The following is a 25,103-nucleotide window of genomic DNA, read 5'->3' on the forward strand; positions in this document are numbered from 1 at the left end:
AAAAAAAAAAAAAAAAACAGATAATAATTTAGTAATAACACAAAGTAATAGCAAGAGTTTGGCATTATTTTTAAAGTGCAATGTAGTTTAGGTCACCAGTAATTTTTTAAAGTGTAAGATTTGGACAAGGTCAACAAATAATTTAAAAATATAGGCACTGTCAGTCGCAGTAGTAGTCAGTAGTTTATGAGGAAAAACAGAAAGCATCATCAAAATCACATGTAGAGTGTGATTCACAATACTCTGAAACAAGCAATAAAGCATCAGATGAAATGAGACATTGTAAAGAAAAAAAGTGATATGGTCTGATGAGTCCAGGTTGACCCCATTCTAGAGTGATGGACAAATCAGGGTGAGAAAAGAAGTAGATGAAGTGATTACCCATCATGCTTAGTGCCTACTTTACAAGCCTGGGGGGACAATGTTATGATCTGGTTTAGTAATGTTATGAGTCCACAAAATGAGGTCAAATGAACCTGAGTATACTGAAAAACCAGGTTCAACATCAGTGATTTTTTTTGTCTTTGTTGATGACTCAGACACTTTCATACTAATAATAATTCATCAGGATCAAACTGTGAAGGTTCATGGAGGTTGAGACATCATTTAACACATGGAATAACCACCAGAGTCCAGACCTGAACCCCACTGAGAATCTTTAGGACGTGATGGAGAAGACTTTACGCAGCGGTACCATCATCAATAGTAGGTCTTGGACAAACTGAATGCATCCTGTGATTAAAGTTACAGGCGTTCCAATCAAAATATAATGTGACTTTTTTCACTGTGCCGTGCATAATATCACATTGTACAGCCTTATAACAAGTTCTGCAGAGAAAGACTGAAAAGGTTGTTAGTTACCAGCTGTCTTTTAAGTAATAATTCATTTGATCAGGTATGTGGAGTTCAAAACTATTCAAATAATGTATGACGCAAAGAAAAACTTACTGCCGGGCAATATTCAAGAAATGTTTTGTGAAAGAGAGGAAAGCTATGATTTAAGGGGAAAATTAAATCTAAAGATTCATAAAGTGTGCACTGCGTTAAAAAGTTTCTGCATCACCATCTGTGGAGTAAAATTGTGGAACAAATTGTGTGTGGAGATAAAACAAATATCAAACATAATTCAGTTAAAAAAAAAAAAGATATAAAGAATTGATTCTTGTGAGGTACAGTATTAAATAATGACAGTGAACGCTGTTTGTTTATGGATGATGTTGTATTGATAAACATAGTGTAATTATTGAAGAAAACTGTTGAATTGTTGAGTCTGTTTGTATGACTGTACTGCCATGATCATGTTGTGTATAATTCAATTACTGCATTATGTATTAGTTGTGGTTGAATGCTAAAATTAGGAAAAACGTATTGTTTGATTGTTGTGTTAAGTTAGCGATAAAGCTGTAAAAGCACTTGAGGGGTAGGATTAGATAAGTTTAGACTTCTTCCTATTCCTTTTCGACCATGAAAAATTCAGACTTGCACGTATTTGAAGACAGAGTCTGGTTATTTAAATGCTATTTTGTTTTTGTCTAATTTGCTTCGTTTTATTTTGTTTCTTTGCATGTTCGAAATAAATAAATTAGCTGGACAGTTTTTTGTAATGCTACTAAAGTAAAGTAAATAACAGTCATAATGTGCTACTTTTACTTGCAACAGAAGTAACTGCAAATTTTACTTGAGCAAAAAATGTCAGAAAACTTTATCCACCAGTGTTTACATGCCGCCACATGCCAACAAACACATAACCAGGATACTAGTGTGCATGTAAACGCACTCATTGTGTTTGAGAGAAATGAGTCTTTTCCTCTTGGCCTCTTTGGCTCGGTTCCCCCTGGCACAGAACAGTGAGCGGCCCAGGAAGAACGCGCCCCTCTGTCTCTGCAGGATTCCAAGTACCCGGTCCAGAGACCAGTCCGGCCGACCTGCACCCACTCCCTAAAGTGTGCTCACACACACCAGAACAATGAGACGTTCCCATTACATGAGGGACGTGGCCAGAACCCGAAGTGGGACATGAACGCACGCTAAGCATGACAGGCATGTTCTCAGAAGCCCCGCCATGGAATGTGCAACAAAGAATGCATGCAGGCTGCAACAATTCTGGGAAAAGGTGCTATCACATCTTATCTCACGAAGGAAGTTCAGCAATTCACAAAAAGATGTGTTTATCACTTCTGTCAAGGTACAACAACCCGATTGGAGCGCTCAAACATACAGAGGAAACATTTCTCACGTGGATGACTGTGATTACGTTTTTCACACACTATCCAACACTCCTACAAATGTATTTTTTTCAGCCAGCTGCTGGCAGATGGTGGTAAAATACTTGATTCAGTTATCACTGCCAGAATCAGAGATATTTAACTTTCCCATACTCAGGAAGCCTCTGGCAATCTACCCTGGTTGAAGAAATCCCCGCCAACATTCACTGCCTCTCAGTCATTCTACAGAGGTAAGTCAGGCCTTTACACAAACAATCTATCTTCATTCTTTATTCCCATGACAAGTTATGATCTTGCAGATAAGGTAAATTCCTCTAACAAATGCTTTAGATTTCTCAGATGATAATGAGCAGTGCCTTTTCCACCAGTGTTCACCAGATGTACACAGGTTTATCAGAATAATAATATGCACATTGGTCTGTTATGGGAGTGATTAGGTCTCCATGTGTCAGAAATGCCAAAAGACTGGATTCCAAAATCGCTCACAGGCTGCTTGGATTCCACATGTCTTCTTGTGTTTACACACTGAGATGTACTGCGGTCAGAGCTTAATAGATAATTTGGCTTTGTGCATCCACTCACATGTCTGGTTTGTGACATAAGCCTCTCAGCACGGTGCTGGGCAGTAAAGGCATTCCTGTTTTATGACAGGACCAGGGTAAATTTTAGGCAAAGAAACCAGACACAAGGCCAGATCTAAAAGGCCAGCATCATCTAATTGCGCCCTCTGTTGCTGGTTTGAAGAACAGCAAGACAACCAATGAAATGTTATGTTGTGAAGAAATGACTGCACCTGCTCCGAGTTGTACAAGTCCAGAGGAACACTTAAAGAAAGAGAAAGTCAAGATATTGAAATAGAAATTAATTGAATATTTATGTTCCAGTCAAAGACAAAAAACACAGATGAACATAGATCACAAACCAAAGGAGACTGTTCATTGTGTCAAATTATTGTGTCATCATGGTTGATGCTGCTCTGAGTTGTAATAAATAAATAAAAGACAGGAAAACTGGAAATGATTCACATGAGGTACAACTGTCTACAGTGGCACTGACATTCAAAAGACAGTAACATTTCAGATTATTTAGAACAGTGTTTTTCAACCTTGGGGTCTGGACCCCATGTGGGGTCGCCTGGAATTCAAATGGGGTCGCCTGAAATTTCTAGTAAATGATAAAAATAAAAAACTTACTGATTAAAAATATATGGTGAGTTGAGAGAGACAATCCCAATACATAAAAGACATGACAAACTGAAGCTGAAACTGAAGCACTGTGGTACTGTTTATCTGTCAAATGTTCATTGTGGTCAGTTTCAGATGCTGCAGCTCTTTCATAATTCATAGTTTGAGTTATTGTTTGTTCAGTATTAATTGTCAGCCTTGTAAATCCAAGCTGGACTGACTGTACATATCCTGACCAAGGAAAATAAAATTCTCACTTTGTGCAGTAATCTACACCTGGCTTTTCTGCCTCCATCCTTAATAATATACATTATATAGACTAAATGTCATCTAAAATTAACATTTATTTGTAACATAGTATAGTAAACTTTGACATGATCGAAAACAAATACATTTTTGAAAAAAAAAAAAAAAAAAAAAGTCTCCATTTTGAATATATGGGGTCGCCTGAAATGTGTGATGTTAAAATAGGGTCACGAGACAAAAAAGGTTGGGAACCACTGATTTAGAAGGTGGGTCAGAGTGTCTTGTGTGTGACTTGACAGAACTCAAGTCGGTTTGAAATGTTATGTTTCCTGAAATGACCCTCGGGGCCAAAATTCAAGGTAATAATGATCAACTTTTACAAAAACATTTTATTGCCAGTAATCGCCCTAGAATTATATTTGCTGAATCTATTTCTCATTAATTTTAGAACTTTTGGAACTAAGGTTTAAGTAGACACAACTGAACTGTGGAAAATGTAAGATCCAGTCTTATTCTTGTTTCCAAAACTGTCCACTGCACATCTCTGTAAGATCATGTGTCTGTCAAAGCCCATTACCTGTCAAACTGGATATTAAAGGAACACGTTGACAAAGCATCACTAAATTTGGTACAAACACTCTCCAATGCACTAGGGTGAACTGAAAACACTTTGGTGACCTAAGGTCCAAAGGTCAAACTCATTTTGACCCCTTGTTTGTCTACTACTACATCTCAGGAACGCCTTCATGGAATTTTTCCTATTTTGGTACAAATATTCACTCAAAGATGAACTGATTAGATTTACTGAAAGGTCGAAGCTGTCCTCACCTCACAAAACAGATTAGAAGTACTGGTAAATAAAACAACTGCATAAACATATTATATGAGGATAGAGGACACATCTGAACGAACTTTTGGTTCTTTTTTGGAACCTACTTAACAAAAAACTGCAATCCAGTGCACAAAAACCCTCATCTATAAATACTGAGAAGACTGACAAGATTTTTCTTTTTCGCATTAATGAACATTATGTGACCATATTTATTACCTTTTGTGTGTCACCTGAAAACTTTACCTATTTTATAATGTAGAAGAAATGTTTTTTTTTTTAAATCACAACTTAATTTCATGTACATGTGGTTCTCAAAACATGAACACATGTTAAATAGTTTAAAAATAAGACCAAATAAACACATTTAGATCAAGTTTACAGGCTTTGTTTTTTCCTCATTAGTAAATAAGAATGTCCATGTGAAATCCACACTATAGTATTATATGTACATTATCATTATCAAGAATAAACCGTTGATGAACATTTTTAGCATCAACATAGAAACAATGGATGCCTTATTGGTCTCTCACAAGTCAAGACATTACAGAAGTGCACTAGCAGAAATTCCCCTTTAAGGAACATTATATAATGGCAAGAAGGAAACACTGGGTTCCAAATATGAGACAAATTAAGCCAGAGCATTCCTTTCAAGGGAAGGTACTGTCCCTTGTTCACAATATGCTGTTATATTTCTCCTGATAGGGTTAAAGCCCAATGCAGCCAATCCAGTAAATAAATCAATTTAGCAAGACCTCCATCATGTTGTAGCCTAAAGCAATGTTTTTTATGAATCATTACATAAAAGTTCAAACTCTCTGGAGTTGAATCACCCTCCCTCCTCCTCCCTTTTACTAGGCCCCTTCAAGGAATCTCCACATATAAAAACCTTTTCACCTCCCTCCAGAGCGGCCGGAGGAATGCCTGCCTTGCCAAATTCCTCAGTGCTGTTTGTTGGGGCTTACAGTGTTAGTAACGCAAGCTACCAAATACCAAAGTGAGAAGATACCATGTGCTGTATTTTTCAGCTCAGAAAAAGGAAAAACACATATTTCTTTTTGAATTGTTTTCCATTTTATTTCATAAATCCAGTGTATCCTTCATTAGAAAAGCAGTAAAAAATGACACAACCCCCTCCTGCCTTTGTGTGTTTCAAAGTTTCCACAGCCCACATGGTTGATATTAACATTCCATAAGCTTCCTAATGATGAGGACGAAGCAGGCCGCAGGGGGAGGTTCATGACAGCATTGGCATAGCCGACACATTCCTGCGCTGAATGTTTGCTGGACTACCTGAAGGGCCTCTGCAGAGTGGGTGAGGAGGGGGGAGGTTGGAAATGAGGATAGCCACCGTATAAGCTGCCTTTTCTCCCTCCTCACTGTCTGGGGAAGTACATATGTGGTATTTACCCGCTTTTGACAAGCCTGCAGGGAGGACGGACACTCCTTTGGCATGTAACAGCATTTTTTTCTCTGGACGTAAATGCATTAATGCTCCATTCCAGCCAACTTGAAAAATGTGACAGTGCAGCCTCTTACGAGATGAAGTGCAAAGAAATGCTTTAAAACTGTCGAGTAGTTTGGGTGGAATTCAGCAGCTCAGGGTCAGTTATGTGAGGTCATTGAAGCAGGGCAGATTCCACTGTGGATGGTTAACGTCCACTGTAATCTGATTAGAAAACATTCACTTCATAGCTGACAGAACCTCATTAACTTACTGAATTAGAGCTGGAGGTACTCGGTAAAACTATGTCACAGATTTACTCATACTTTCTGCTTTTGCTGGGAAACTGATTAGTCACATGGCATCAAGGTTTTGCAAATATGCATTTATAAATACATAAGATTAATCAGGTGAGGCACACACTAAAGGGTTTTTTCCCTCCTACAAAACAAAAAGCTTTGCTCTTCAAGGCACTATTTTGCACATTTATTCCATCTTACTCAGTCACTGTTCATTCTGTGCTGATGTCTGAGGAGACTCGGGTCCTGAGGCACTCGGTTGGTACTTGGACACTGTCCTTATGTTGCTGTCTTTCATTCCCTGGATGTGGGAGTCCAGTCTTTGCAGCAGCTCTGTGGTCCGCAGCCTTTCTTCCTCTAAGAAACGAGAGACCATGCCGTCCGCAGGTGAAACTGTCAAAGGGTCCTGGAAAGAATGAAAAAACACAACTGTAGGAGCCTGAAAGTAAGCTACTATTGGGTCAGGCCATTGTACCTCATCACTAGTACATTCTCAGAGTCTCATTTGTGACTTGACTCACCACTGCCATGGCTTTCTCTGCAGGTGTTAGACGTCCAGAGTCTCTGGTGCTCTGTCCCTCAGCTACAGAGTCACTAGAACTTAAAGATGGCACAGAGCTTTGCCTGGTCAGTCTCCTGCTGTCTGATGAGCTGGAGGAGGATGACATGGAGGATGCTGGAGACTGAGACCGCCGATCTTTGAGGGTCTGTTGTCTGGAGGAGTGGGACATGGTCTTCAGCTGTTTGAAAAGTCTCTGGATCTCCCCCTCACAACGCGACTTGTTCTCCTGCGGTTTCGCTTTCATGACATGCATCTTGTCCCTGTTTTTAAGACATCAAAAGTCAGCATTACAGAATAAAATATAAAGGTAGATACATTTTCAGAAGGTCATGTGATCATGTGTTCCTATACTGAGATGTTAAGAACTCAAGAACATGCACCACATTTCCTTGCTTCATTTAATTTTCTTTACTAGCAAAAATTTACATCAATTATATATTTTTTTCCTTTTCTGTTTGATACGTCCTGGTATAATTAACACCTCTTTTGATGTGTTGAGAAGTCACAGAGAAGTGGTCAGCTAAATAACTTAATACTTTTCAGTAAGGACCATAAAATTTTATATATATACACACACACACACACACTTCTAACCCAGTGTATAATTATGAATGTATTTTACATGTGCAAATTTGATTTGAACCTCAGAAGAACAAGCTTTGTGCCCTGTGATCTTTGGCGCCCCCTGGAGTGAGTAGAGGACCCAACCTAAACCACAATAAGCACAAGGGCCAGGTTTTGTGCAGTGAAAAATGCATAATTATCATGAAAAAGTCAATTATTGAAAAGAAGAAAATCATTCAACAATGGTTAAGTTATTTAAATAATTCAATTGCTTACATTCATATAAAGGTGATTACCTCTAGATAAAATGATACAAAAATTAAGACAAAGAACTGAATCACTCAAAGTCCTCAAAAATCTATATTTTTTGATGCTCTTAGGGGGCATTTTCTTATGTATTTTATATCGTTTTGTCTGAATCAAACATTTCTTGTCAAATTTCATGGATTTGTTGGTTTAAGGTTTGCCCCCAGTTGTTTACTGGGGTGTTTCCATGTGTAAACTACCAAATATCTGGCATCCATGTTAAGATCAAATGCAATTCCTCACCTTATTGAGGTAAGAACAGCCTAGTCTTGTCAGTGCAGATTTAATGATTAACACGTACAATTTCTTTATTTGCCTCTTATGAGATTAATGATATAAGAGATATCTTTGTGTCTTGGGGTTCTTTCTCAGTCTCCTGTCTTACAAGGTGAATATATAACATTTATGCATGAGAGCCATAGACTTTTTCTTGCTTCTTGGTCCATCTCTACGTTTGTTATATACTGTACCTCTCCAGCTCAGCCTGTGGTTGGTCAGCCGTGGTGTGGCTGAGCAGAGTTTGTTCATATTTGTCCTGACAGATCGGGATGGAGACCCCATGTTGACCATGCATCTCACTGAGAGCCTGCCTCAGCTGCCGGTTCTCCTGTTCCAGACTGCTCAGAGATAATACATAACTCTCCCTCAGGGATGTGAGTGGTGAGTCTCCCAGCTGAGGAGAGCATAAAACAATATGGTTCATTCTGTAAAATGATCTAATGACTATAAAACAGATCTATTAAAGCAGACATACCTTTGGTGATTGAGATTCTTGCCTCTCCAGTAGACCTTTCAGACGCTGGATCTCATTTTGTAGAGTCTCCAGCTGAGACTGAGTCATCTGGGAAAGTTGGAATCAGGGAAAAATATAGTCCCATATGAATTCCGTGTCCAACACCCAACAATTCAATCTGGATTTCAATCTTTTCACTATACTGTTGTTAATTCATGCTACCGATTACTGATTTGGATTGAGTTAATGTCATTGCTGATTCTTGACTTGAGGTCATCTTTTTTTACACCCTTGACCAAAATATGTTTTTAAACAAAGTGGAGCAACATATTAGTATTAAAGGGTTTAGTATTTTCATGGTTTTGTTTGGTTTATTAAATACAATTCAGTTACCTAACAATTTTTTTAAGTTCAAGAGTTCACGTTTGGTGTCCCCCAGAGATCAGTCCTTGGTCCTCTGCTCCTTGTATCTATATGCTTCCCTTGGTGACATTATTTGCCAATATAGTGTTAAATATTATGGTAATAATAGATATAATAAATATGGTTTGGGGGGCTGTGGCTCTGGAGGTAGAGCAAGTCATCCAATAACCAGAGCTTTCCAGATATCAAACACAGCCACAACTTTACAGCAGTAAAAGTTAAATATGTCAATAATGCTTTGGATCAGAGGGTTCCTTTCTCCAAATGAATACATTATCACATATCCACCCCAAAGTGGTACTGTAACTGAAATATTCCAAACCAACTTGATACTGAATCTAACTGAATCAAATCCAATCATGAATTGGGACCTTGATAATCAAAACTGAATGGAATCAACAAATCTGTGGTGATTCCCAGCCCTAATGATCGATATATGAATCTAGGCTCACTTTAAGCTCAGCTGTCCTTTGTTCTCCTCGCTCCACTTCAGTCCGAAGTTGCTCCTTGATGGCGGATGCAGAGCCGCTCAGCGAGGCAATGGTGACGTCCCGTTGGTGGAGTTCGCTGGTCAGCTTCGATACCTCCTTCCTCATTCCCTCCACCTCACCACTATGAGTCTGTTGGGCCCTTTGAAGCTCTTCTTTGAGCTTCAGAGCAAATTCACAGGTCACCATACAAATGTGGGAAAACTCACAGAGAAAACACTAACTCTGCAAAGTAATAATACCTTTTTTGCTTCGGCAGCACAGGAGTCATTTTCAGCTTTAATGTTCCTCAGTTCCTGTTCTGTCTTTGAATGATCGGCTCTTTCTCTGCTCATCATCTCTATTCTGAGTGAAAAAGCATCAGATGGAAGCAGATGATAATATGTCAAATTGAAAACATATAAATCCACAAATTCAGCATGTTATTCCACAAATAAACACGAGGACTGCTCACCTCTCTTTGAGACATGTCACTTCAGCCCTGAGTTGAACCTCACTTGCTTGGGCACAGTGGAGTTTGGATACAGTCCTTTCCAGGTCTTTCCTGATGTTTTCCACACCAGTACTGCCATGAGCTGCCAGACAGTCCTCTAGGGATCTGCACACACAAACATCCACTTAACCGCTGCATTGCAACTTTATTTAATTCTTCTGTATGTTAATTTGTTAAAATGTGTGATTAAAAAAAAAAAAAAAAAAGTTTAATAAAGAGAAAAAATCATTTGGAAACTGCCACAAAAATAGCATTGGGCCTTTATGGGCAAAATGGGCAAAATGCAGCCACTGAAATTTATCTTCAGGGATAATAAAGCAAGTTAACCTAAAAGAAAAAAAAAATTTAATTAATTAATAAAATTTGTTATTTCTTGTCATAGGAAAAATTTAAAAGGTACTTCTGTAAACAAGTAAAACTAAGTTTTTGCAATTTTGGTATTTTGGTTTCTACACAGCAGTGAATCCTATGAGCATTAAGAGTACAGACTGCCCTCTAGTGTGATTTTGGTTGTACTACACTTTTGACAGCAGGAATCAGCTGACGTTACCCACCGGATGACATGATCTTTAGCTTGCAGCATTTGATTGAGCCGAACAGCCTCATTGCGAAGCCTCTGGTGCTCAAGACTGGCCCTTCTCACAAATGAATCCTGGGAGTCCAGAGTGGCATGCAGCTCTTCTCTTTCCTCTGCATGAACCTGTGGAGCAGTGACAGTGGAGTGTGAATGACATGCTCTAAATGATACCAGTTTGCTTCACCTTGTTTAATCATGGTTTTTGCAGTTTCAACAAGTTAAATTTAGAACTTTGAAGCTGAATACAAGCTACTTCATATCAACTTCCAAATCCAATTTTTAATTCATTTTAAAGCCTACAAGTCAGATTATTGGATTTTAGACATTGAAAACCCTGCTATTTTCTGTAGAGGACTTCAACCTCTAATCAGGTTCTTTGCATTCTACCTGCTGCTCTCGCTGGTACTGTCCAAGCCACATTTCAAGGGGTCGCAGCCGCTCAAGTTCCAGCTCCTGTGAGTGCAGACTGGCCTGAGCCTTCTCCAGCTGAATGCGCAAATGCTGCAGCTCTAAACAACACTCCCTGTGCTCACCCTGCTTTTGCCAGGACACTTGATGAGACTGAAACCCAATACAAAAATAAAAACAATAATGTGTGAAAATGTTAAACTCTGTCTCACTAGACATCACATATTATGGCTGATATTTTGCTTTTACTTTCAAGTGCATGAGCTCATCAGTCAGGTTCTTATTGTGGCTCTCATATGCTGTGAATTGTTTCTGGTACTGGATGCACTGTTGTTCCCACTCTGCAGAGCGCTGCTTGTATTCCTGCAGAAAAAAAATCAAAGATTACTACATGCCATTAACCCTTTAAATTGCAATATAATAATAATAATAATAATAATAATAATAATAATAATAGATGACTGGTTGTTGCACACCTCAATCTTTTCGTTGAGTCGTGTCATTTCTGAATGGTCCATTTCTTTAGTATTTATTCCTCCGCTGTTCTCCTTATGATGTTTTCGCTGAAGTTTCTGGTAACTTCTCTTTAATTTATTTAACTGCAGGGGAGAAGATGTACATCATGCTCCCTGAAATGCTGAATTATTCAATATGTAAATTTTAAAGGTGATCAAACTGCTTTTTTGATTTGCTATTTCATGTAAACAACTATTTACAAGTGTCTTTTAACCAGGCTAGAGCACATATGTCAAGAAATGTGCAAAATAATGTTTGACAAGTTTTAACAGATTTTATAAGACAAAGGTTTATTAAAAATCAAAGTGGCACACTATATAATTGAAACATGCATCTTACCTCTTCACTGACTTTGTGCAGTTGTTTTTCATACTTGGTAATTAACTCCTTTCGGTCAGTCTGGACATTTTCTAGCTGCTTCTGAAGTAATCCAATCTGTGATTTATGGAAATCAGGATATTGTAAAAACATGGACAAACATTGTAACATGAGTGTAATACAGGAAACCAACACATTCTAGATGAAATACCTCTTAGTACAAAAAAAGAAAAAAAAAAATCTAAGACAAAAGCCTATACTTGCCCCCCGGAATAGTACAATATAACTCTAGTAAAAGTTCATTAGTTCACCTCCAGTTCCCTCCGTTCTGTCAGCTCCCTGGAAGATAAAAGTTCCTCTTCTCTACTCTTCAGACGGAGCTGCATGGCCTGGATCTCATCCTCCCACTCTCTCTTTTGATGGTTTATCATAATGTCAATCTGTCTCATCAGCTCCTGAAGCTCTGGCTCGCACGATGACAGCACAGAGCTGAGGCACAAGTTAAAACCACAAATGATTTTAGCAAGATACAGGTTGCTACTGGTCACAGAACCTACGGTTAGATGTTGTGGTACTCCAACGAGTTACCATCAAGATAGTTTTACCTTAGATCAGGATGCTGCAGAGATCCCAAGGAAGCCTCCATTTGAATTAAGTGTACTGGTTCTGTACACACGACTTTTGAGCGTTAGCTAGACTTGGTAAAGTTAACTATCGTTACTAGTTAAACAAACTGACATAACAACCACTGTGCCAATGTTAACATTAGCTGTTAGTTTTTTGCTAATCACAACAAACCTGAGTAGACGGGGATAGACATTTCTGTGATAATTAAAGTTCCTAACATTGTTCACAACACCTAAATATATTTGTTTACATCATCGAGTAACTTACAGATAACGTAAACTATACTGTGTGTGTGTGTGTGTACGATGGATTTCCTGATTTAAGGCGGTAGCTCCGCCCTCAAACGGTGACCTCAGCACGTTGTACGTAACCATAGAAGACGTAATAATACATGAAATTTATAAAGTAATAGATTGCAATGTTTTTGTCTCATGATTATATTTGTATATATGTTAGGATTTTTGTGTCACAAGCGCGTCACATAAAAGTATGACTGAGGAGTGTTTTTACATTTCAGAAAAGTGTATGTTAACATAGCTTGTGTTAAAATGGCTCCGGATTTTGCACCCGCACTAGACTAACGCCAGACTATGAGTATAACTTTAAAGTCATGTCGATGGAATTAAGATATAATATCAGAGACACTTGATTAGTGAACTGGTTAATTCGTGGGTTGACTACCGAGTTGGACACGTGGCTCGTTGGTCTAGGGGTATGATTCTCGCTTCGGGTGCGAGAGGTCCCGGGTTCAAATCCCGGACGAGCCCGCTGTTTTGCCGCTCTTTTGTTCACATGTCGTTATGTATCTGCCTTCGTCGATAAAAAACTGGAGGAGCCCACGTGTTTTAATGTACATATGTCAAGGTTAGCATCGTTGATGCTAGCAAGAACGTGGTTTCCTTCGCTGTACAGGTTAGCAGTTTGCTAGCATCTCCACAGGTACGTGTTCTTCAGAAGTATGATCCCTGTGTGACTGGTTTTGAACAAAGTATTAGTTTTATTGTATGAAAAGTCAGGTAACATCTCAAAATATAAATGCTGCCGTGAACATTGCTAACATGTGGCTCGTTGGTCTAGGGGTATGATTCTCGCTTTGGGTGCGAGAGGTCCCGGGTTCAAATCCCGGACGAGCCCACTATTTTTCTGAAGTTTTAGGTCACTTTTGTCCATCAACATAAAATTTCTCACTGTTTGTAATCTGCTTGAATATACCTATGGTTCTTATCTCATCTGTGTGTTCCAACCTTCCTCCATGCAGACCTTCGTACGCCCGTCCCTCCACCTGCCCTCCATCAGACCCTGAACAAAGGGTGCCTCCGCCGGTCTGCTTCCACAGCTGTTGGTCCAGGAGAGGAACAGAAAGAGACGTTTCTGTCCCGCCCCCACAAACACAAGCAGACACTCCTAACAGGCGGCAGACGAGCCGGCTCCTCTTCATTCACTGCAGGGCGGCTCACGGTGCAGATCAGCCCGAGGAGACAGCACTGACACCAGGTCTGAAGGAGCATCTGAACACACTGTAAGTACTCTGACATACTGTTTATGACTTATGTGAACCGATACTGGACCATATAATCAATGTCTGGAGTAATAAAACAGATCCTTCATAAATTATCCTTGATTTCATTATGTGACATTAAGCAAACTCTCAGATCTGGACCATCTTCCTCCTCATCAACCCAAAACACTGTATTCTTTTATGTATAAATGTATTTAAGGTCTGCTTACTGGTCTACATCCATCACCGTCTCCGCTCCCAGGATCTGTTGTCTCTGTGTTCTGAAATTCAGAACAAAACTGGGAAAGAAAGCTAAAATATTCTGCTTTCACCACCTGGAACAATTTACATGAAGGTGCTGGCCTCTTTAAATGCAGTCATTTTAAAACCAACTGGAGAAGGATAAATCTGGATGTAGATGTTTTTCTAAGTGAATCGGGTTCTGCTTTGAGGTGCTTGTAAGAAACACTGTCGATTCTACTTTTCATACCTTTTAAATAGTTAGTGGTGTTCTGTATGTATGTTTTAGTATGATGGTTTGTGTTTGTATTGTATGTTTGTTTTGTAGATGTATGGCTGAAATGTCTGTTTTCTGTCAATTCTGCTGCTGTTGTCTTGGCCAGGTCACTGTAGCAAAAGAGATTTTTAATCTCAACAAGTCATTTTTTTCTCTGCTTAAATAATAATAATCCAACCATTATTACCTGCTGCTGACTGTCATCTGTACTTTATTACACATTAATTGCACTATTGTCATATCTGCTGCATTTTTGTTCCATTATGCACCTCCTCACCTTATAATGTTATTGTATCGCACTACCGCCGTTATTGTGAATAGGTTTGATTTATATTTTTTATATTCTATTATCATTTATCTTTTCCACCACTTATTTATTTTTAATCTATTTTTACCTTTTTTTTTAAAAAATTGTGTGATGTTGAAGTAGCAGGAGTGACAGAAACATCTCAGTTTTCTGTATGTCCTGTGTATCTAGTGAATTGACAATAAAAAAAACCTTGAATTTTCCTTCTTTCAGTCATCCAACCTTCCTTCAGATTGACCATGGTCCTGTGTGAGGACACAGAGTGCAGCGTCTGCCTCTCACCTTTCTCCCGGGTGGACAGGATCCCACGGGTGCTCCACTGCAGACACACCTTCTGCGACCCCTGCCTGGAGACAATGAGTCAGGTCAGGAGTGGGCTTCTCACTGTGTGCTGTCCCCTGTGTCGTCGAGTGACCTGCATAGGACGTGGCCTTAGTCTGCAAGAAGCACTGTGGGTCAACAGCAGGCTGTGGGACCAGATACCAGAGGACGAAGACATAGAGGATCAGGACAAGGAGGAGGAGGAGCGGCTGAAACAAGAAGCTGAGCAGCAGAGCATGGAGGCTAAACAACAGCCCTCGTTACAATCAGAGTGGTGGGTTCATGATGGTACAAACACAAACATTCAACATACTCACTTCAATTTCCTCCCCGTTTGTTGACCGTTGCAGTCACGGTTTCTTTCAAGTATTGTACCAGGATGCGAGCAAATGATAAATTTAGAAAGTCACCTTTGACCTCTGAGTGTTTCCCAAACTTTTTAGCTTTTTCCGCAAACACTGTAATACGTGACATGGTTATTGGAAGGTGTGTGGAAACTGATAACTGACAGGAGGACATCTGCAGTAGAAATATTACATTTGAGGAATTGGACTGAAAATGAATCAAATGCCAGTAGACCTAAAAGAAAAAAATGGTATAATTCAGTTTTGGGATATTATGTTTTGTGATTTTCAAAAAACAGTCAATTTATGATTATTTAGTAGTTTACATGTAAAGGTTTATGACAGACAGGTTCATTTTATCACTAAATTGGTCTGATGTGATCAGTGTTGAGCCATTTTAACTGTTCAGTCCAATTTAACAGTGTAAACTGAGACGGAAGGATGCATAAAAGTCGGCATTTTTAACTAGCATTTTATACATTAGATGGTTGTGGTGTATCTTTTACACTTCAATATGAGGCACATACTGAATTTCTCTTATTGGATGAATAACGCTCTTGTCATACTTTATTTCATGTTCAGTATTTTGTGATATTTCAGAATCAGTTTGTATTCTCATGTATTGCAGTGCATCACCATACAGTTGCAGAAAAAATTATTAGACCATCAAAAGTCATCAGAAACAATGGTTATGCAATCAAGTACTAACTCCTGTGTGTATCATGTGACTAAAACAGACAGAAAAGAAAACATGGAATGCCTAAAAGCACTGTTTTTGTCAGTACAATGCCATAGATATTGATGTAAGAACTGAAGTGATTTTGGTTATTATCAAGAAAACATGGAGAATGGATAGATATCAGCTCTGACATTAAACTCTTATGAGCTATTTTTGTTGTTATCATTATGTTTGTCCAAACAAATGTACCTTTAGTTGTACCAGGCATTAAAATGAACAAGAAATTGAAGAAAACCAGGGTGGTCTAATAATTTTTCCTGTGACTGTATACTGATTCGTAACCTGTGTATCGTGTCCAGATTCTTTTCAACTCTCAGTTCTATAATCCCATTCTTCTCCTCATCAGTCCACTCTGCAGTCCTTTTGTCCAATGTACTGCATTTCTAAAGTACACTGTCTAAAACGTTACACTTTTCTTCTTTCAGTCTTTCTGTCAGACCCTCCAGAACGAAGCTCAAATTTCCTGCCTTCTTCAGAAAGTTCAGTTTGACAAAGCAGCAGCAGGAGAGGATTGTCCCTGGCAGCAATGTGTAAGTTTGTGATAAATGGCTTTTTAATGGCGGAGAGAATTCAAAGAAAATGTGGACTAATGCATTTTCTGTGTCTTTCTCTGTGCGTGAAGGGAGATGAAATCCTGGCGGAGGTTGTCGGTTGAAGACACGTTTTAAAACCAGACCGACCAGGATGAGTCACGTGACCCTTTGCCAGCTCTTCTCAGGATCTTTTTTTTTTTTTTTTTTTTTTTTTTTTTAGTCACTAGACGTCCTGATCAGCCTTGAAAAGCAGTGGAGGAAAACTCAAGGCCATTAGAATCCAGAGTCCATTTGTGTCCCTGTCAGCGCGGTGTATTGTTCCCAGCCAAAGGTGCCCTGTTTTCCTATTATTTATTCTGGGTTTAATTCTCCCAGCTGGTGCTGTGGGATTTTGTTCAGCTGTCAGGGTGGGGATAACGCTCCACGATAACCAAGACCCCCTCGTAACAGATGGTCTCTGTGGACGATCCCCACAGCCCGACATTGAACAGTATTTATTACTTTTCCTTATTTATGAGAACTAGTTGACAGAATATTTAATAAAAGTATTTTTCTTCACCCGTGTTGTGATTTCTGTGACGCTCATATGAAGAATCATGACTTTAAACTACACAAAAAACACAATTCTGCTTTTCTCTCTTCATCTTCTTTGACACATTAAGTATTTACTGAAAAGAGGTGAAGGCAGTAGGAGATTTCTAAACAGCATAATGTGAATATTACTTTTGTAGGCAATGATACATAACAAAAAGCCAGTCACAAAAGACTCATTCAGGCATGAAAGTGGATTATGAGCTCCATTCACTGAGCATCTGGCAAGTATTCCACATTAGAGGATATTATAACACTGGATCATCACTTTCATGGAAATATTCTTTTGTGTTGCCCTATGTGCACAAATCACACCAGAAATAGTAAAATGAAAAACAAAACTGGCAGATGTGTATCATTCTGGGTTTGTGGAGCAGCAGAGTGAACCTTCAGGGTATTAATGAGTTTGGCGTCTCCATCGTATTAAGGTCTGTTTGGAGACACAAATCCGTTTGTTGTCACACTGGTTTGGTGGCGACTAGTTTGAACAAGTAGTGTCAACTGTTAGTCTGTGAGATGCACTCAGAATTAACCAGGAAGCATTTATCCTTTAAGTAACACACATTTGTTTCTAGGGTTCATTTTCTGATCTGGTGGAATGCAGTTTTAGTCACATACTTTGGAAATTTACATTGAAATACTTATTACCTCCACCAAGGAGGTAATGTTTTTGCTGGCGTTGGTTTGTCTGTTTGTCTGTCCGTGTGCAAGGTAAGTCAAAAAGTTAAGGACGGATTTGGATGAAAATTTCAGGGAATGTTGATACTGGCACAAGGAACAAATGATAAAATTTTGGTGGTGATCGGGGGTGGGGGGGCCACGGGGGCCCACTGATCTGCCTTGGCGGAGGTCTGCGCTCTCCAAGTGTTTTTCTAGTTTTTTGTAGATTCCTGCTATTATTCCACTATATCCCACAGGACATTATTGTACTTGAGTCAATGTATAATTGAGGGACTTTTGAAGTTCATGAGATATATTTTGCATACATCTTTATTAAAAGTAAAAAAAAAAGTTTTTTATGTTCATTATAATCATGTCTTTAAAAATTCCATAAGTATGTAATTCTGAAAACAAACACTTATTAATAAATCATTAATAAATAACTAATAAATAACTAGATATACTAAAATGTCAACTAAATAACCGTCCAAATTTAATAACAACCACCTTCTAATGAGCTAAACAATAATAAAATGAGCTTCTTCAAAAATTGTTTTGATTGTGTTCTTTTTATTATTAAGTTGAGAAAATCATGACAGATATTTCTTTTTTGGTAATGCATTAAATTTTATATGGAAAATAACAAATTGTATCAGTGTCCGAGAAATCACTTTCAACTAAGTTACCCATTACAAAAACATCTAATCACATGATCTGCTCCACATGATGTCATTTCCTCCTGAAGAAAACACTGCCAAGACTCCAAGGCATGTTCTTTCTCCTATTTCTTAATTATTTAATATAAAGTAGTGTGTGAGTCAAGTGTGTATTTATCGCACTCTTATGTCAACAGTGTTACTACAATATCTCTATGAATAACTTTCAATTTCAATTTTACTCAGTTGTATATATGCTATTTAGAAGAATCTTTCAGTAAAAATGCCATGTGGTGTAATGGTTATGTTAATTGTAGGCCTGAAAACAGCAAAAATGTCAACTACACCTGTCAACTATGTTACCCCGTAAAGGTAACTCAAAAAGTCCCTCAATTATATACTGCATTGACCCACTTATTAACTTACATTTATCTGAAAGTTTGACTTTTCAGATTATGTTTTTAAGATTAAATATTTTTCTCAGCAACTTCCTGCTCAGTGAAAATCAAATAGGCCTACCTCCAAATGTGCAGATGTTGAATGTTTGTGATGAACTGAAAGATAAAATGTTTATTTCAACATTATGGCATTCATAAACCTAAAAAGATGCCTGTCCTTCTGAACTAATGTTACAATTTTCTATTTTATCATTTAGATGGCACAAAAAGTAGCTGATATTCTATGATATTTCTGTGTAATTACAGAGAAGAAAAAATAAAACCATCATAAGACATAAAAAATATATACAATAAATGAAAGAACAGTTGAAAAAGAGCAACTACACAGATGTAACTGCACAAACAGACCACAGTAGGATCAGTATCTACACTTATATTGGACAGATTTAACAAAGGCAGCATCAGTTCAGTAAATGGACTGGTCTAATTCAGATTTCCTCAGAGATATTAGAGCCCATAAAAGTTGAGTTTTTATAGATACCGTCTGTTCTCACAGAACAGCAACACTCCACACTGATTAAACATCCTGACTGTACAGTGGAGGAGGATGGAACCCACTGCTCCAGACTCAGATGTGGATTTGTTACAAATATTAGCAACTTTTGAAAATGAATGACAATTATTTTTGAACATTTTAACATTTATCAGTCATTGTTGTAGGTCTAAAACCATTTACCCATTGTCCATCTGTAAAAATGTGACATTTTATTAACCAAAATGCATGTCATACACTACATTAAGGGCTTTTTTTAAAAATGCAATTTGCACTTGTTCACGGTCTGCTTTTTTTAAGCTAACATATCTAGTGTTTGCCAAAAATCTTATTAGTTGAATAATTTCATAAATACACCAAACATTGCAAAGTACCAAATAATCCTAAATAATTGACTAGAGAGTATCCACCGTCAGGTAAAAGACAGAGGGGGTTAAAGATACCTAATTCTTCTCTCTTTTGTGTCAAAATGGTTGTTTAAGCTGAAGGTTACTGTCCCCTGGAATAGTGTGATGTTTACTTCTACTGAAGTAAATCATCTGATATTTCTAACGCACTGGACAAAAAATTCTGTCGGACTGACCAGAAATTAGTTGATTAGTTGACTAATTAATTAATATCTAAATTAATTAATGTGTATACCAATGGCAAAACAACATAATCCTTCATCATTTTGTGGTGAATTCATCGTTTTCACATAAAAATGCTCAAATTTTATGGACACAGTCTTCTTAAATGCCGAACTTTGAGTTCTTCTTGGTCAAAACCAGACAAGTAAATATTTTAGGTATTTGGATTGATGGCTAAATAAAATAAGAAAGGTTATTAACCCATAAAGTGGTACTTTTGTGTCAGTTCTAACCTTTCTTAAGTGATTTATCACCATTTGTTATAATATTATCCTCTGAATTTTGCATTTTATCAGTATAAATCTGGTATTTTCCTGTATTTAGTTAACTTATGTAGATGCAGTGGTGTAGTGGTCCCTGGAGAAGTGGGTGTACTCTCAATTTTTGACTTCTTTTTTTTTTTAAGTCCAGAAAAACGCACTGTTTTACAAACAGTGACATGTAAGACTACACTAGTATACTCAAAAATCTGTCTGTAGTATTTGCTCACTATTAAATAAATATAATGTCTTGATCAGGAGCAGTTTGTAGGTATTACTAGTCACACAAGCAGCTGCATGAATGTAAATGTATTCAACATGAGGCAAACACAGGATAACGTTAGCCTTTCATAATGTTAGCCTTTCATAATGTTAGCCTTTAAAAACATTAGCCTTTCAAAACGTTAGCCCTTCAAAATGTTAGCCTTTCAGAACGTTAGCCTGCTCACACAGTTTAACCACTTGGACAAACTCTCTTCTTCTCTAAATGTGCAGTCATATGGACAGTAGTTTAAAACAGTGACTCATTGGGAAACCACTTTAAAACTTACCTCAGAATTATGTATTCCATGAAAGTAGGTTCTCTCAATATGTGTCACTCATCTGAAAGACGTTTATTCTGCCTTTCTCGTTTACATTTCCAGTATTCGCGAATCTTTCAAAGAGATGCACAGTGACCTGTCAATCAACTGGGGTGAAATTGACACCTGAGATGTCCAATCAGGTTCCAGAGTTGGACAGCGCTCGTTAGCAACAGTTTCTGCAGCAAGACCCGCCCTACTCTGCCTCTGATTGGCTCATCAGTCCTCATGCCTAAAGTTAATCAATCTAATCAGTGAAGGTGCCGAGTACTAGCCAATTAAAGGCAGAGTAGGGCGGGTCATGGCTTCACCATCCCAGGGGGAAAACATGGGTAATTTGGCTCAGATCCTTCTGAATGGTGTAAATCAGGGGGGATTTAGAAGTGGGTTTACGCAATGATGACTGAAAAATAAGTGGGTATACCGCCGTATACCCTGGACTACACCACTGTGTAGGTGTTCATGAAAACTCAGATTAAAATTGAAGGTTATTATACCAGAAAGAGAGAAATCTGCCGAAAAGTGACCTTTTCGGTAAAATCTATCATTAACTGAACATAAACCAAGCATGTCCATCCACTGTCACTGATCCAACTCCATGAGTTTTACTGGTGAATCAATGTTGTTGAAGATGACGGTGTTTCCATGTTCACTACAGAGCCTCTGAACGTCCAAATGGGTCATATCTGATGACCATGAAAAGATGACAAACTGCATTTTACACCAATTATTTACATGTATCGATAGGATTAGTGGATCAACAGGTATGGTTCAGATCAGTAGATGCTTTTGGTTGGTGATGGATGTTTGGGTCTTTATGGGTTAAATACAGAAGTTGGGCCATGGGTATTACATGAAGCAATTTACATTCATTTAGAGGTGAAATGACAAATTCAATAAACTGATCTTAGAACAATTACAGATGTAAAATGTGACAAATACACCAATAAACCAGAAAAAATAAATCCAAAAATGATCATTATACATTATAATAAGCGCTGACAAAGAACTATTTAACAGCACAATGACTTTCACTTTTTATTGTTCAAGTTCATTTTTACTTTAAAGGTGTGAATGCAGAACTTTTACTTACACTAGAGTATTTTTACTGTGTGGTATTAGTACTTAAGTCAAGGATCTAAATAGTTCTTTAACTGCTGGTCATCGTCTCCACCATGATGCCAAAAACAGAGCTGTGTCCAAGTCTTAAAAGAAGTGTCAGCATCAGCGTTGGCCGTCACAGCTGCAGCATAGACCACAGCAGAAACCCTGCAGAGAACAAACAAACACAAACACGGTTGTGAAAACAGGCAAGGTCTGGTACCTCGCTGTCAGTTTCAGTTTCGCAACAAGTTTATTGACTTTAAATGTGGCCCTGGTGGTGCGAATCAGCAGGATTAGTGTGGGAAAGAACAGGAAACACTCCCAGCACAGGGAGGCAGAGCTGGGACAACTGCTCTGATCCTTTACTCCATTACTGATACAACTAATGATAATGATAATAACAAACTTTATTTTGAACATAAGTAGGAATAAAATATAATGGTGGACAAAAGGCAAAAATAAATTAAAAAATTAAACAGAACACTCCAAATTACTGAAGGTAATAACAAAAAAAGGGGGGAAAAACATCACAGAATGTACAACTATTTCATTGTGGCTCTTTAACAACAATTTATATATAAAATGGAGCTTATATTGTCCTGATCAGCTGATGTACATGTACACATACAGCCCAGAACAAAGAACAGGTCAGTTATTAAAATACAAAAAAAAAAAAAGAGCAAATTATAACATACCATCAGTAACTATAACTGGTGTACTCCCATTCATTGTTATTATATCTACGGAAAATAAGGTTTTAATACAGCTTCTTAAATTTTATGATGTTTTCACACTTTGATATTTTATTGAAACTTCTGTATTAACCCAAAAAGACCCAGTGCTACTTCCCAAATTAGTTCCTAAATGAATTTGTCTCTATTTCTAACCTTTCTTAAGCAATTTATCACCATTCAATATAATATTATCCTCTGTAAATTATATTTTTACAGTTAAAATCATGTATTTTCTTATATTTAATTCACTGATCGTGTCGATGTTCATTAAAGATCAGGAAGCTGAAGAAAAAGCGATTTTTACAACAAAATATACAATTAACTGAACATAAACCAAGCATGCCCATTCACTGTCATTGATCGAACTCCATGGGTTTTACTGGTGAATCAATGTTGTAGAAGATGACGGTGTTTCCATGTTCACTACGGAGCCTCTGAACGTCCAAATGGGTCATATCTGATGACCATGAAAAGACGACAAACTGTATTTTACACCCATTATTTACATGTATTGATAGGATTAGTGGATCAACAGGTATTAAACAGTTTAGATCAGTAGATGTTTGGGTCTTTGTGTTAAAAACTCAAAACTACACAAAGTACAACAATCAAATAGTGCAGTGTCATTCATGTGTGAGGCGTCCTTCTGAAATGTTCTGAGTATAGGTATAAAGACACAGAACAAACACAGCAGAGCAGTTCATGGAGATCTGAGTTAACGTCGCCTCATTCCACAGCTGCATGTTTGTGGGCAGACTGATGACACTCACAATCAGACCAGGACGTTTTTGCAACAGAAACATGGTGTAAGACAGTTTCTACACCACACACACACTTACATCAGGCAGTAGTGCATTCCTCAGTTAGTGTGTGTGACCCAGAGAGTGTTTTTAGTAATAAGAGAACACAAATATATTCAGTTTTCTGTGTTTCTTTCCAATTAAACGACTAAAATTGTAGTTCTCTACTGTGACTGAGCACCAATAAAGTTTCTCACTCACACCAGGCATTGTTGTCATCTGGGAATATCCGTCAACCTGAGAATCATGCAACATGAACAAATACAAACCAACCATTTCTTCATTATCTGTAACCTACATTATGTTGTAGACATAAGGTTCAAGTCATGACATTCTAATAAATAGTTTGTCAGAGTTTCCCATGGAGCAACTAGATGATAAAATCCCAACTGAGTACAGTGAAATCTGTAAATTTCTACCAAAAAAGTAAGTTAAAGTATGATAAAATAATCCCAGAAGGGGTGGATTTGATCATTTCTCAATAGACATGAATGGGAAAATGCTATGATTACTCATAAAGGTTTTCTCAAAGGAGTGGGAGCAGAGACACTAGTTTAATTCTTTTTTTTTTTTTTTTTTTTAAATGACCTGCTTCAGAGATAAAATGTGCTAAATCTTGTATATTTTGATAAGTCAAATTGAAAAAATCGGAAAATCGCTAATTAATGTTTTCAAGATACATAATAAATAAATGAAGTAAAGTGTTATTACATATATAGAAGTTTACGTACATTTTTAAAAAAGACGAATAAAAGGTGAATGTGCTCTAATGTACAAATCATGTTTTAGTGTAGATAGGGTGGCTCAGATACAAACATTCCTTTTGGTAAATATCCGATTTCTCTTTAATTCATAGAATTGTACATTTTGACCCAAGACTGTATCATACAAAACTACAGCCAAGTAAAACTTTGACTTTGTTTTTCTTTAGTAGTGACTCAATTTGGTCAATTTTTACTTAAATTCTAGAAGTGTTTTTCTCATAAACCAGTGGAATTTATGTGGAAGAAGAATAAGAAGAAACATGCCAAATACTATGTCCTATGGAATACTTTTTTTTTTCTCCAATATGAGTTTCTGTAGTTGTTTAGATTATATATAATTAGCAGTAACTAAAACTTAATAAAAGTATACAAGTACCCAAACCTTACACTTAAACCTGTTGTATTGTCATGTTATTAGTATGTGAAAGGTCATGTGATGATAGTTGATAAATATGGCTCAACATTTCTCATTATACTCACCTACAGTAAAACGTCTCCAGAATAAAAGTGGTGAAACTTGACCAAGTTTGAGTAACTAATAAAGAAAAATTAAGTCAAAAATGCTGATTGTCTTGGGTGAAAATGTGAAATTCTGATCAATAAGAAAATGGGTTTTACTGCAAAGGAATGTTTGTTTCTGGGAATTAAACATGCGGCCCATGGGCCAAAACTGGCCAATCTGTGCCACAGGATGAATTTGTAAAGTGAAGATATTAAACTCATATTAGTTAATGGGCTATGGACTAGTCAGGGTTTAATGTTGAATTTTAAAGATAACTGTAAACTAGATTCAAATAAATAACTGTTGTTCTTGGGTAGTTCAGTCAAACCAAGACAAACATTATTCTGCCCAAGTCCTAATTTTGTCTGCG

General features: G+C 37.6%; 2 protein-coding genes and 2 non-coding genes across 6 annotated transcripts in view; 3 read left to right on the forward strand and 1 right to left on the reverse strand.

The window, feature by feature from the left end:
* LOC115418519 (E3 ubiquitin-protein ligase rnf168) overlaps positions 1 to 17,059 on the forward strand; it is a 22,785-nt gene extending 5,726 nt beyond the window's left edge. The window contains exons 2-5 of one of the 3 annotated variants that reach the window (XM_030133023.1): positions 3,497 to 3,500; positions 14,778 to 15,159; positions 16,394 to 16,498; positions 16,591 to 17,059. In XM_030133023.1, coding sequence (XP_029988883.1) covers positions 14,804 to 15,159; positions 16,394 to 16,498; positions 16,591 to 16,636 — 507 coding nt within the window. In that variant the 5' untranslated portion in view covers positions 3,497 to 3,500; positions 14,778 to 14,803 and the 3' untranslated portion in view covers positions 16,637 to 17,059. Of the gene's footprint in view, positions 1 to 3,496; positions 3,501 to 13,669; positions 13,781 to 14,777; positions 15,160 to 16,393; positions 16,499 to 16,590 lie in introns of those variants that run through there. The other 2 variants (XM_030133021.1, XM_030133022.1) reach the window with 2 other exon arrangements.
* cep63 (centrosomal protein 63) lies at positions 5,543 to 12,673 on the reverse strand. The gene is made up of 14 exons (XM_030133020.1): positions 12,221 to 12,673; positions 11,927 to 12,104; positions 11,637 to 11,732; positions 11,258 to 11,380; positions 11,031 to 11,144; positions 10,761 to 10,934; positions 10,351 to 10,496; positions 9,758 to 9,901; positions 9,546 to 9,648; positions 9,268 to 9,465; positions 8,414 to 8,500; positions 8,130 to 8,332; positions 6,749 to 7,049; positions 5,543 to 6,633 (listed from the first exon to the last, which is right to left on the reverse strand). Exons 1-14 carry the CDS (start codon positions 12,259 to 12,261, stop codon positions 6,433 to 6,435), a joined length of 2,109 nt encoding a protein of 702 aa, XP_029988880.1. The 5' UTR covers positions 12,262 to 12,673; the 3' UTR covers positions 5,543 to 6,432.
* Positions 12,938 to 13,009, forward strand: trnap-cgg (transfer RNA proline (anticodon CGG)). Its single transcript has one exon. It is a non-coding gene; the product is annotated as a tRNA-Pro (tRNA).
* On the forward strand, positions 13,305 to 13,376 carry trnap-ugg (transfer RNA proline (anticodon UGG)). Its single transcript has one exon. It is a non-coding gene; the product is annotated as a tRNA-Pro (tRNA).
* Positions 17,060 to 25,103: the final 8,044 nt, after the last annotated feature.

The sequence above is a fragment of the Sphaeramia orbicularis genome, chromosome 4 (genome assembly GCF_902148855.1).
Source record: "Sphaeramia orbicularis chromosome 4, fSphaOr1.1, whole genome shotgun sequence".
Classification (NCBI taxonomy): Eukaryota; Metazoa; Chordata; class Actinopteri; order Kurtiformes; family Apogonidae; genus Sphaeramia; species Sphaeramia orbicularis.

Excerpts from the sequence above, each read along its gene's own strand:
- cep63 (XM_030133020.1), bottom strand. The coding sequence starts at position 12,261 with ATGGAGGCTTCCTTGGGATCTCTGCAGCATCCTGATCTAAG. Across the intron at positions 11,145-11,257 it reads GACTCAACGAAAAGATTGAG|GAATACAAGCAGCGCTCTGC; the intron begins GTGTGCAACAAC and ends TTTTTTCTGCAG. Across the intron at positions 9,466-9,545 it reads GTGCTGCCGAAGCAAAAAAG|CTCAAAGAAGAGCTTCAAAG; the intron begins GTATTATTACTT and ends TTTGCTCTGAAG.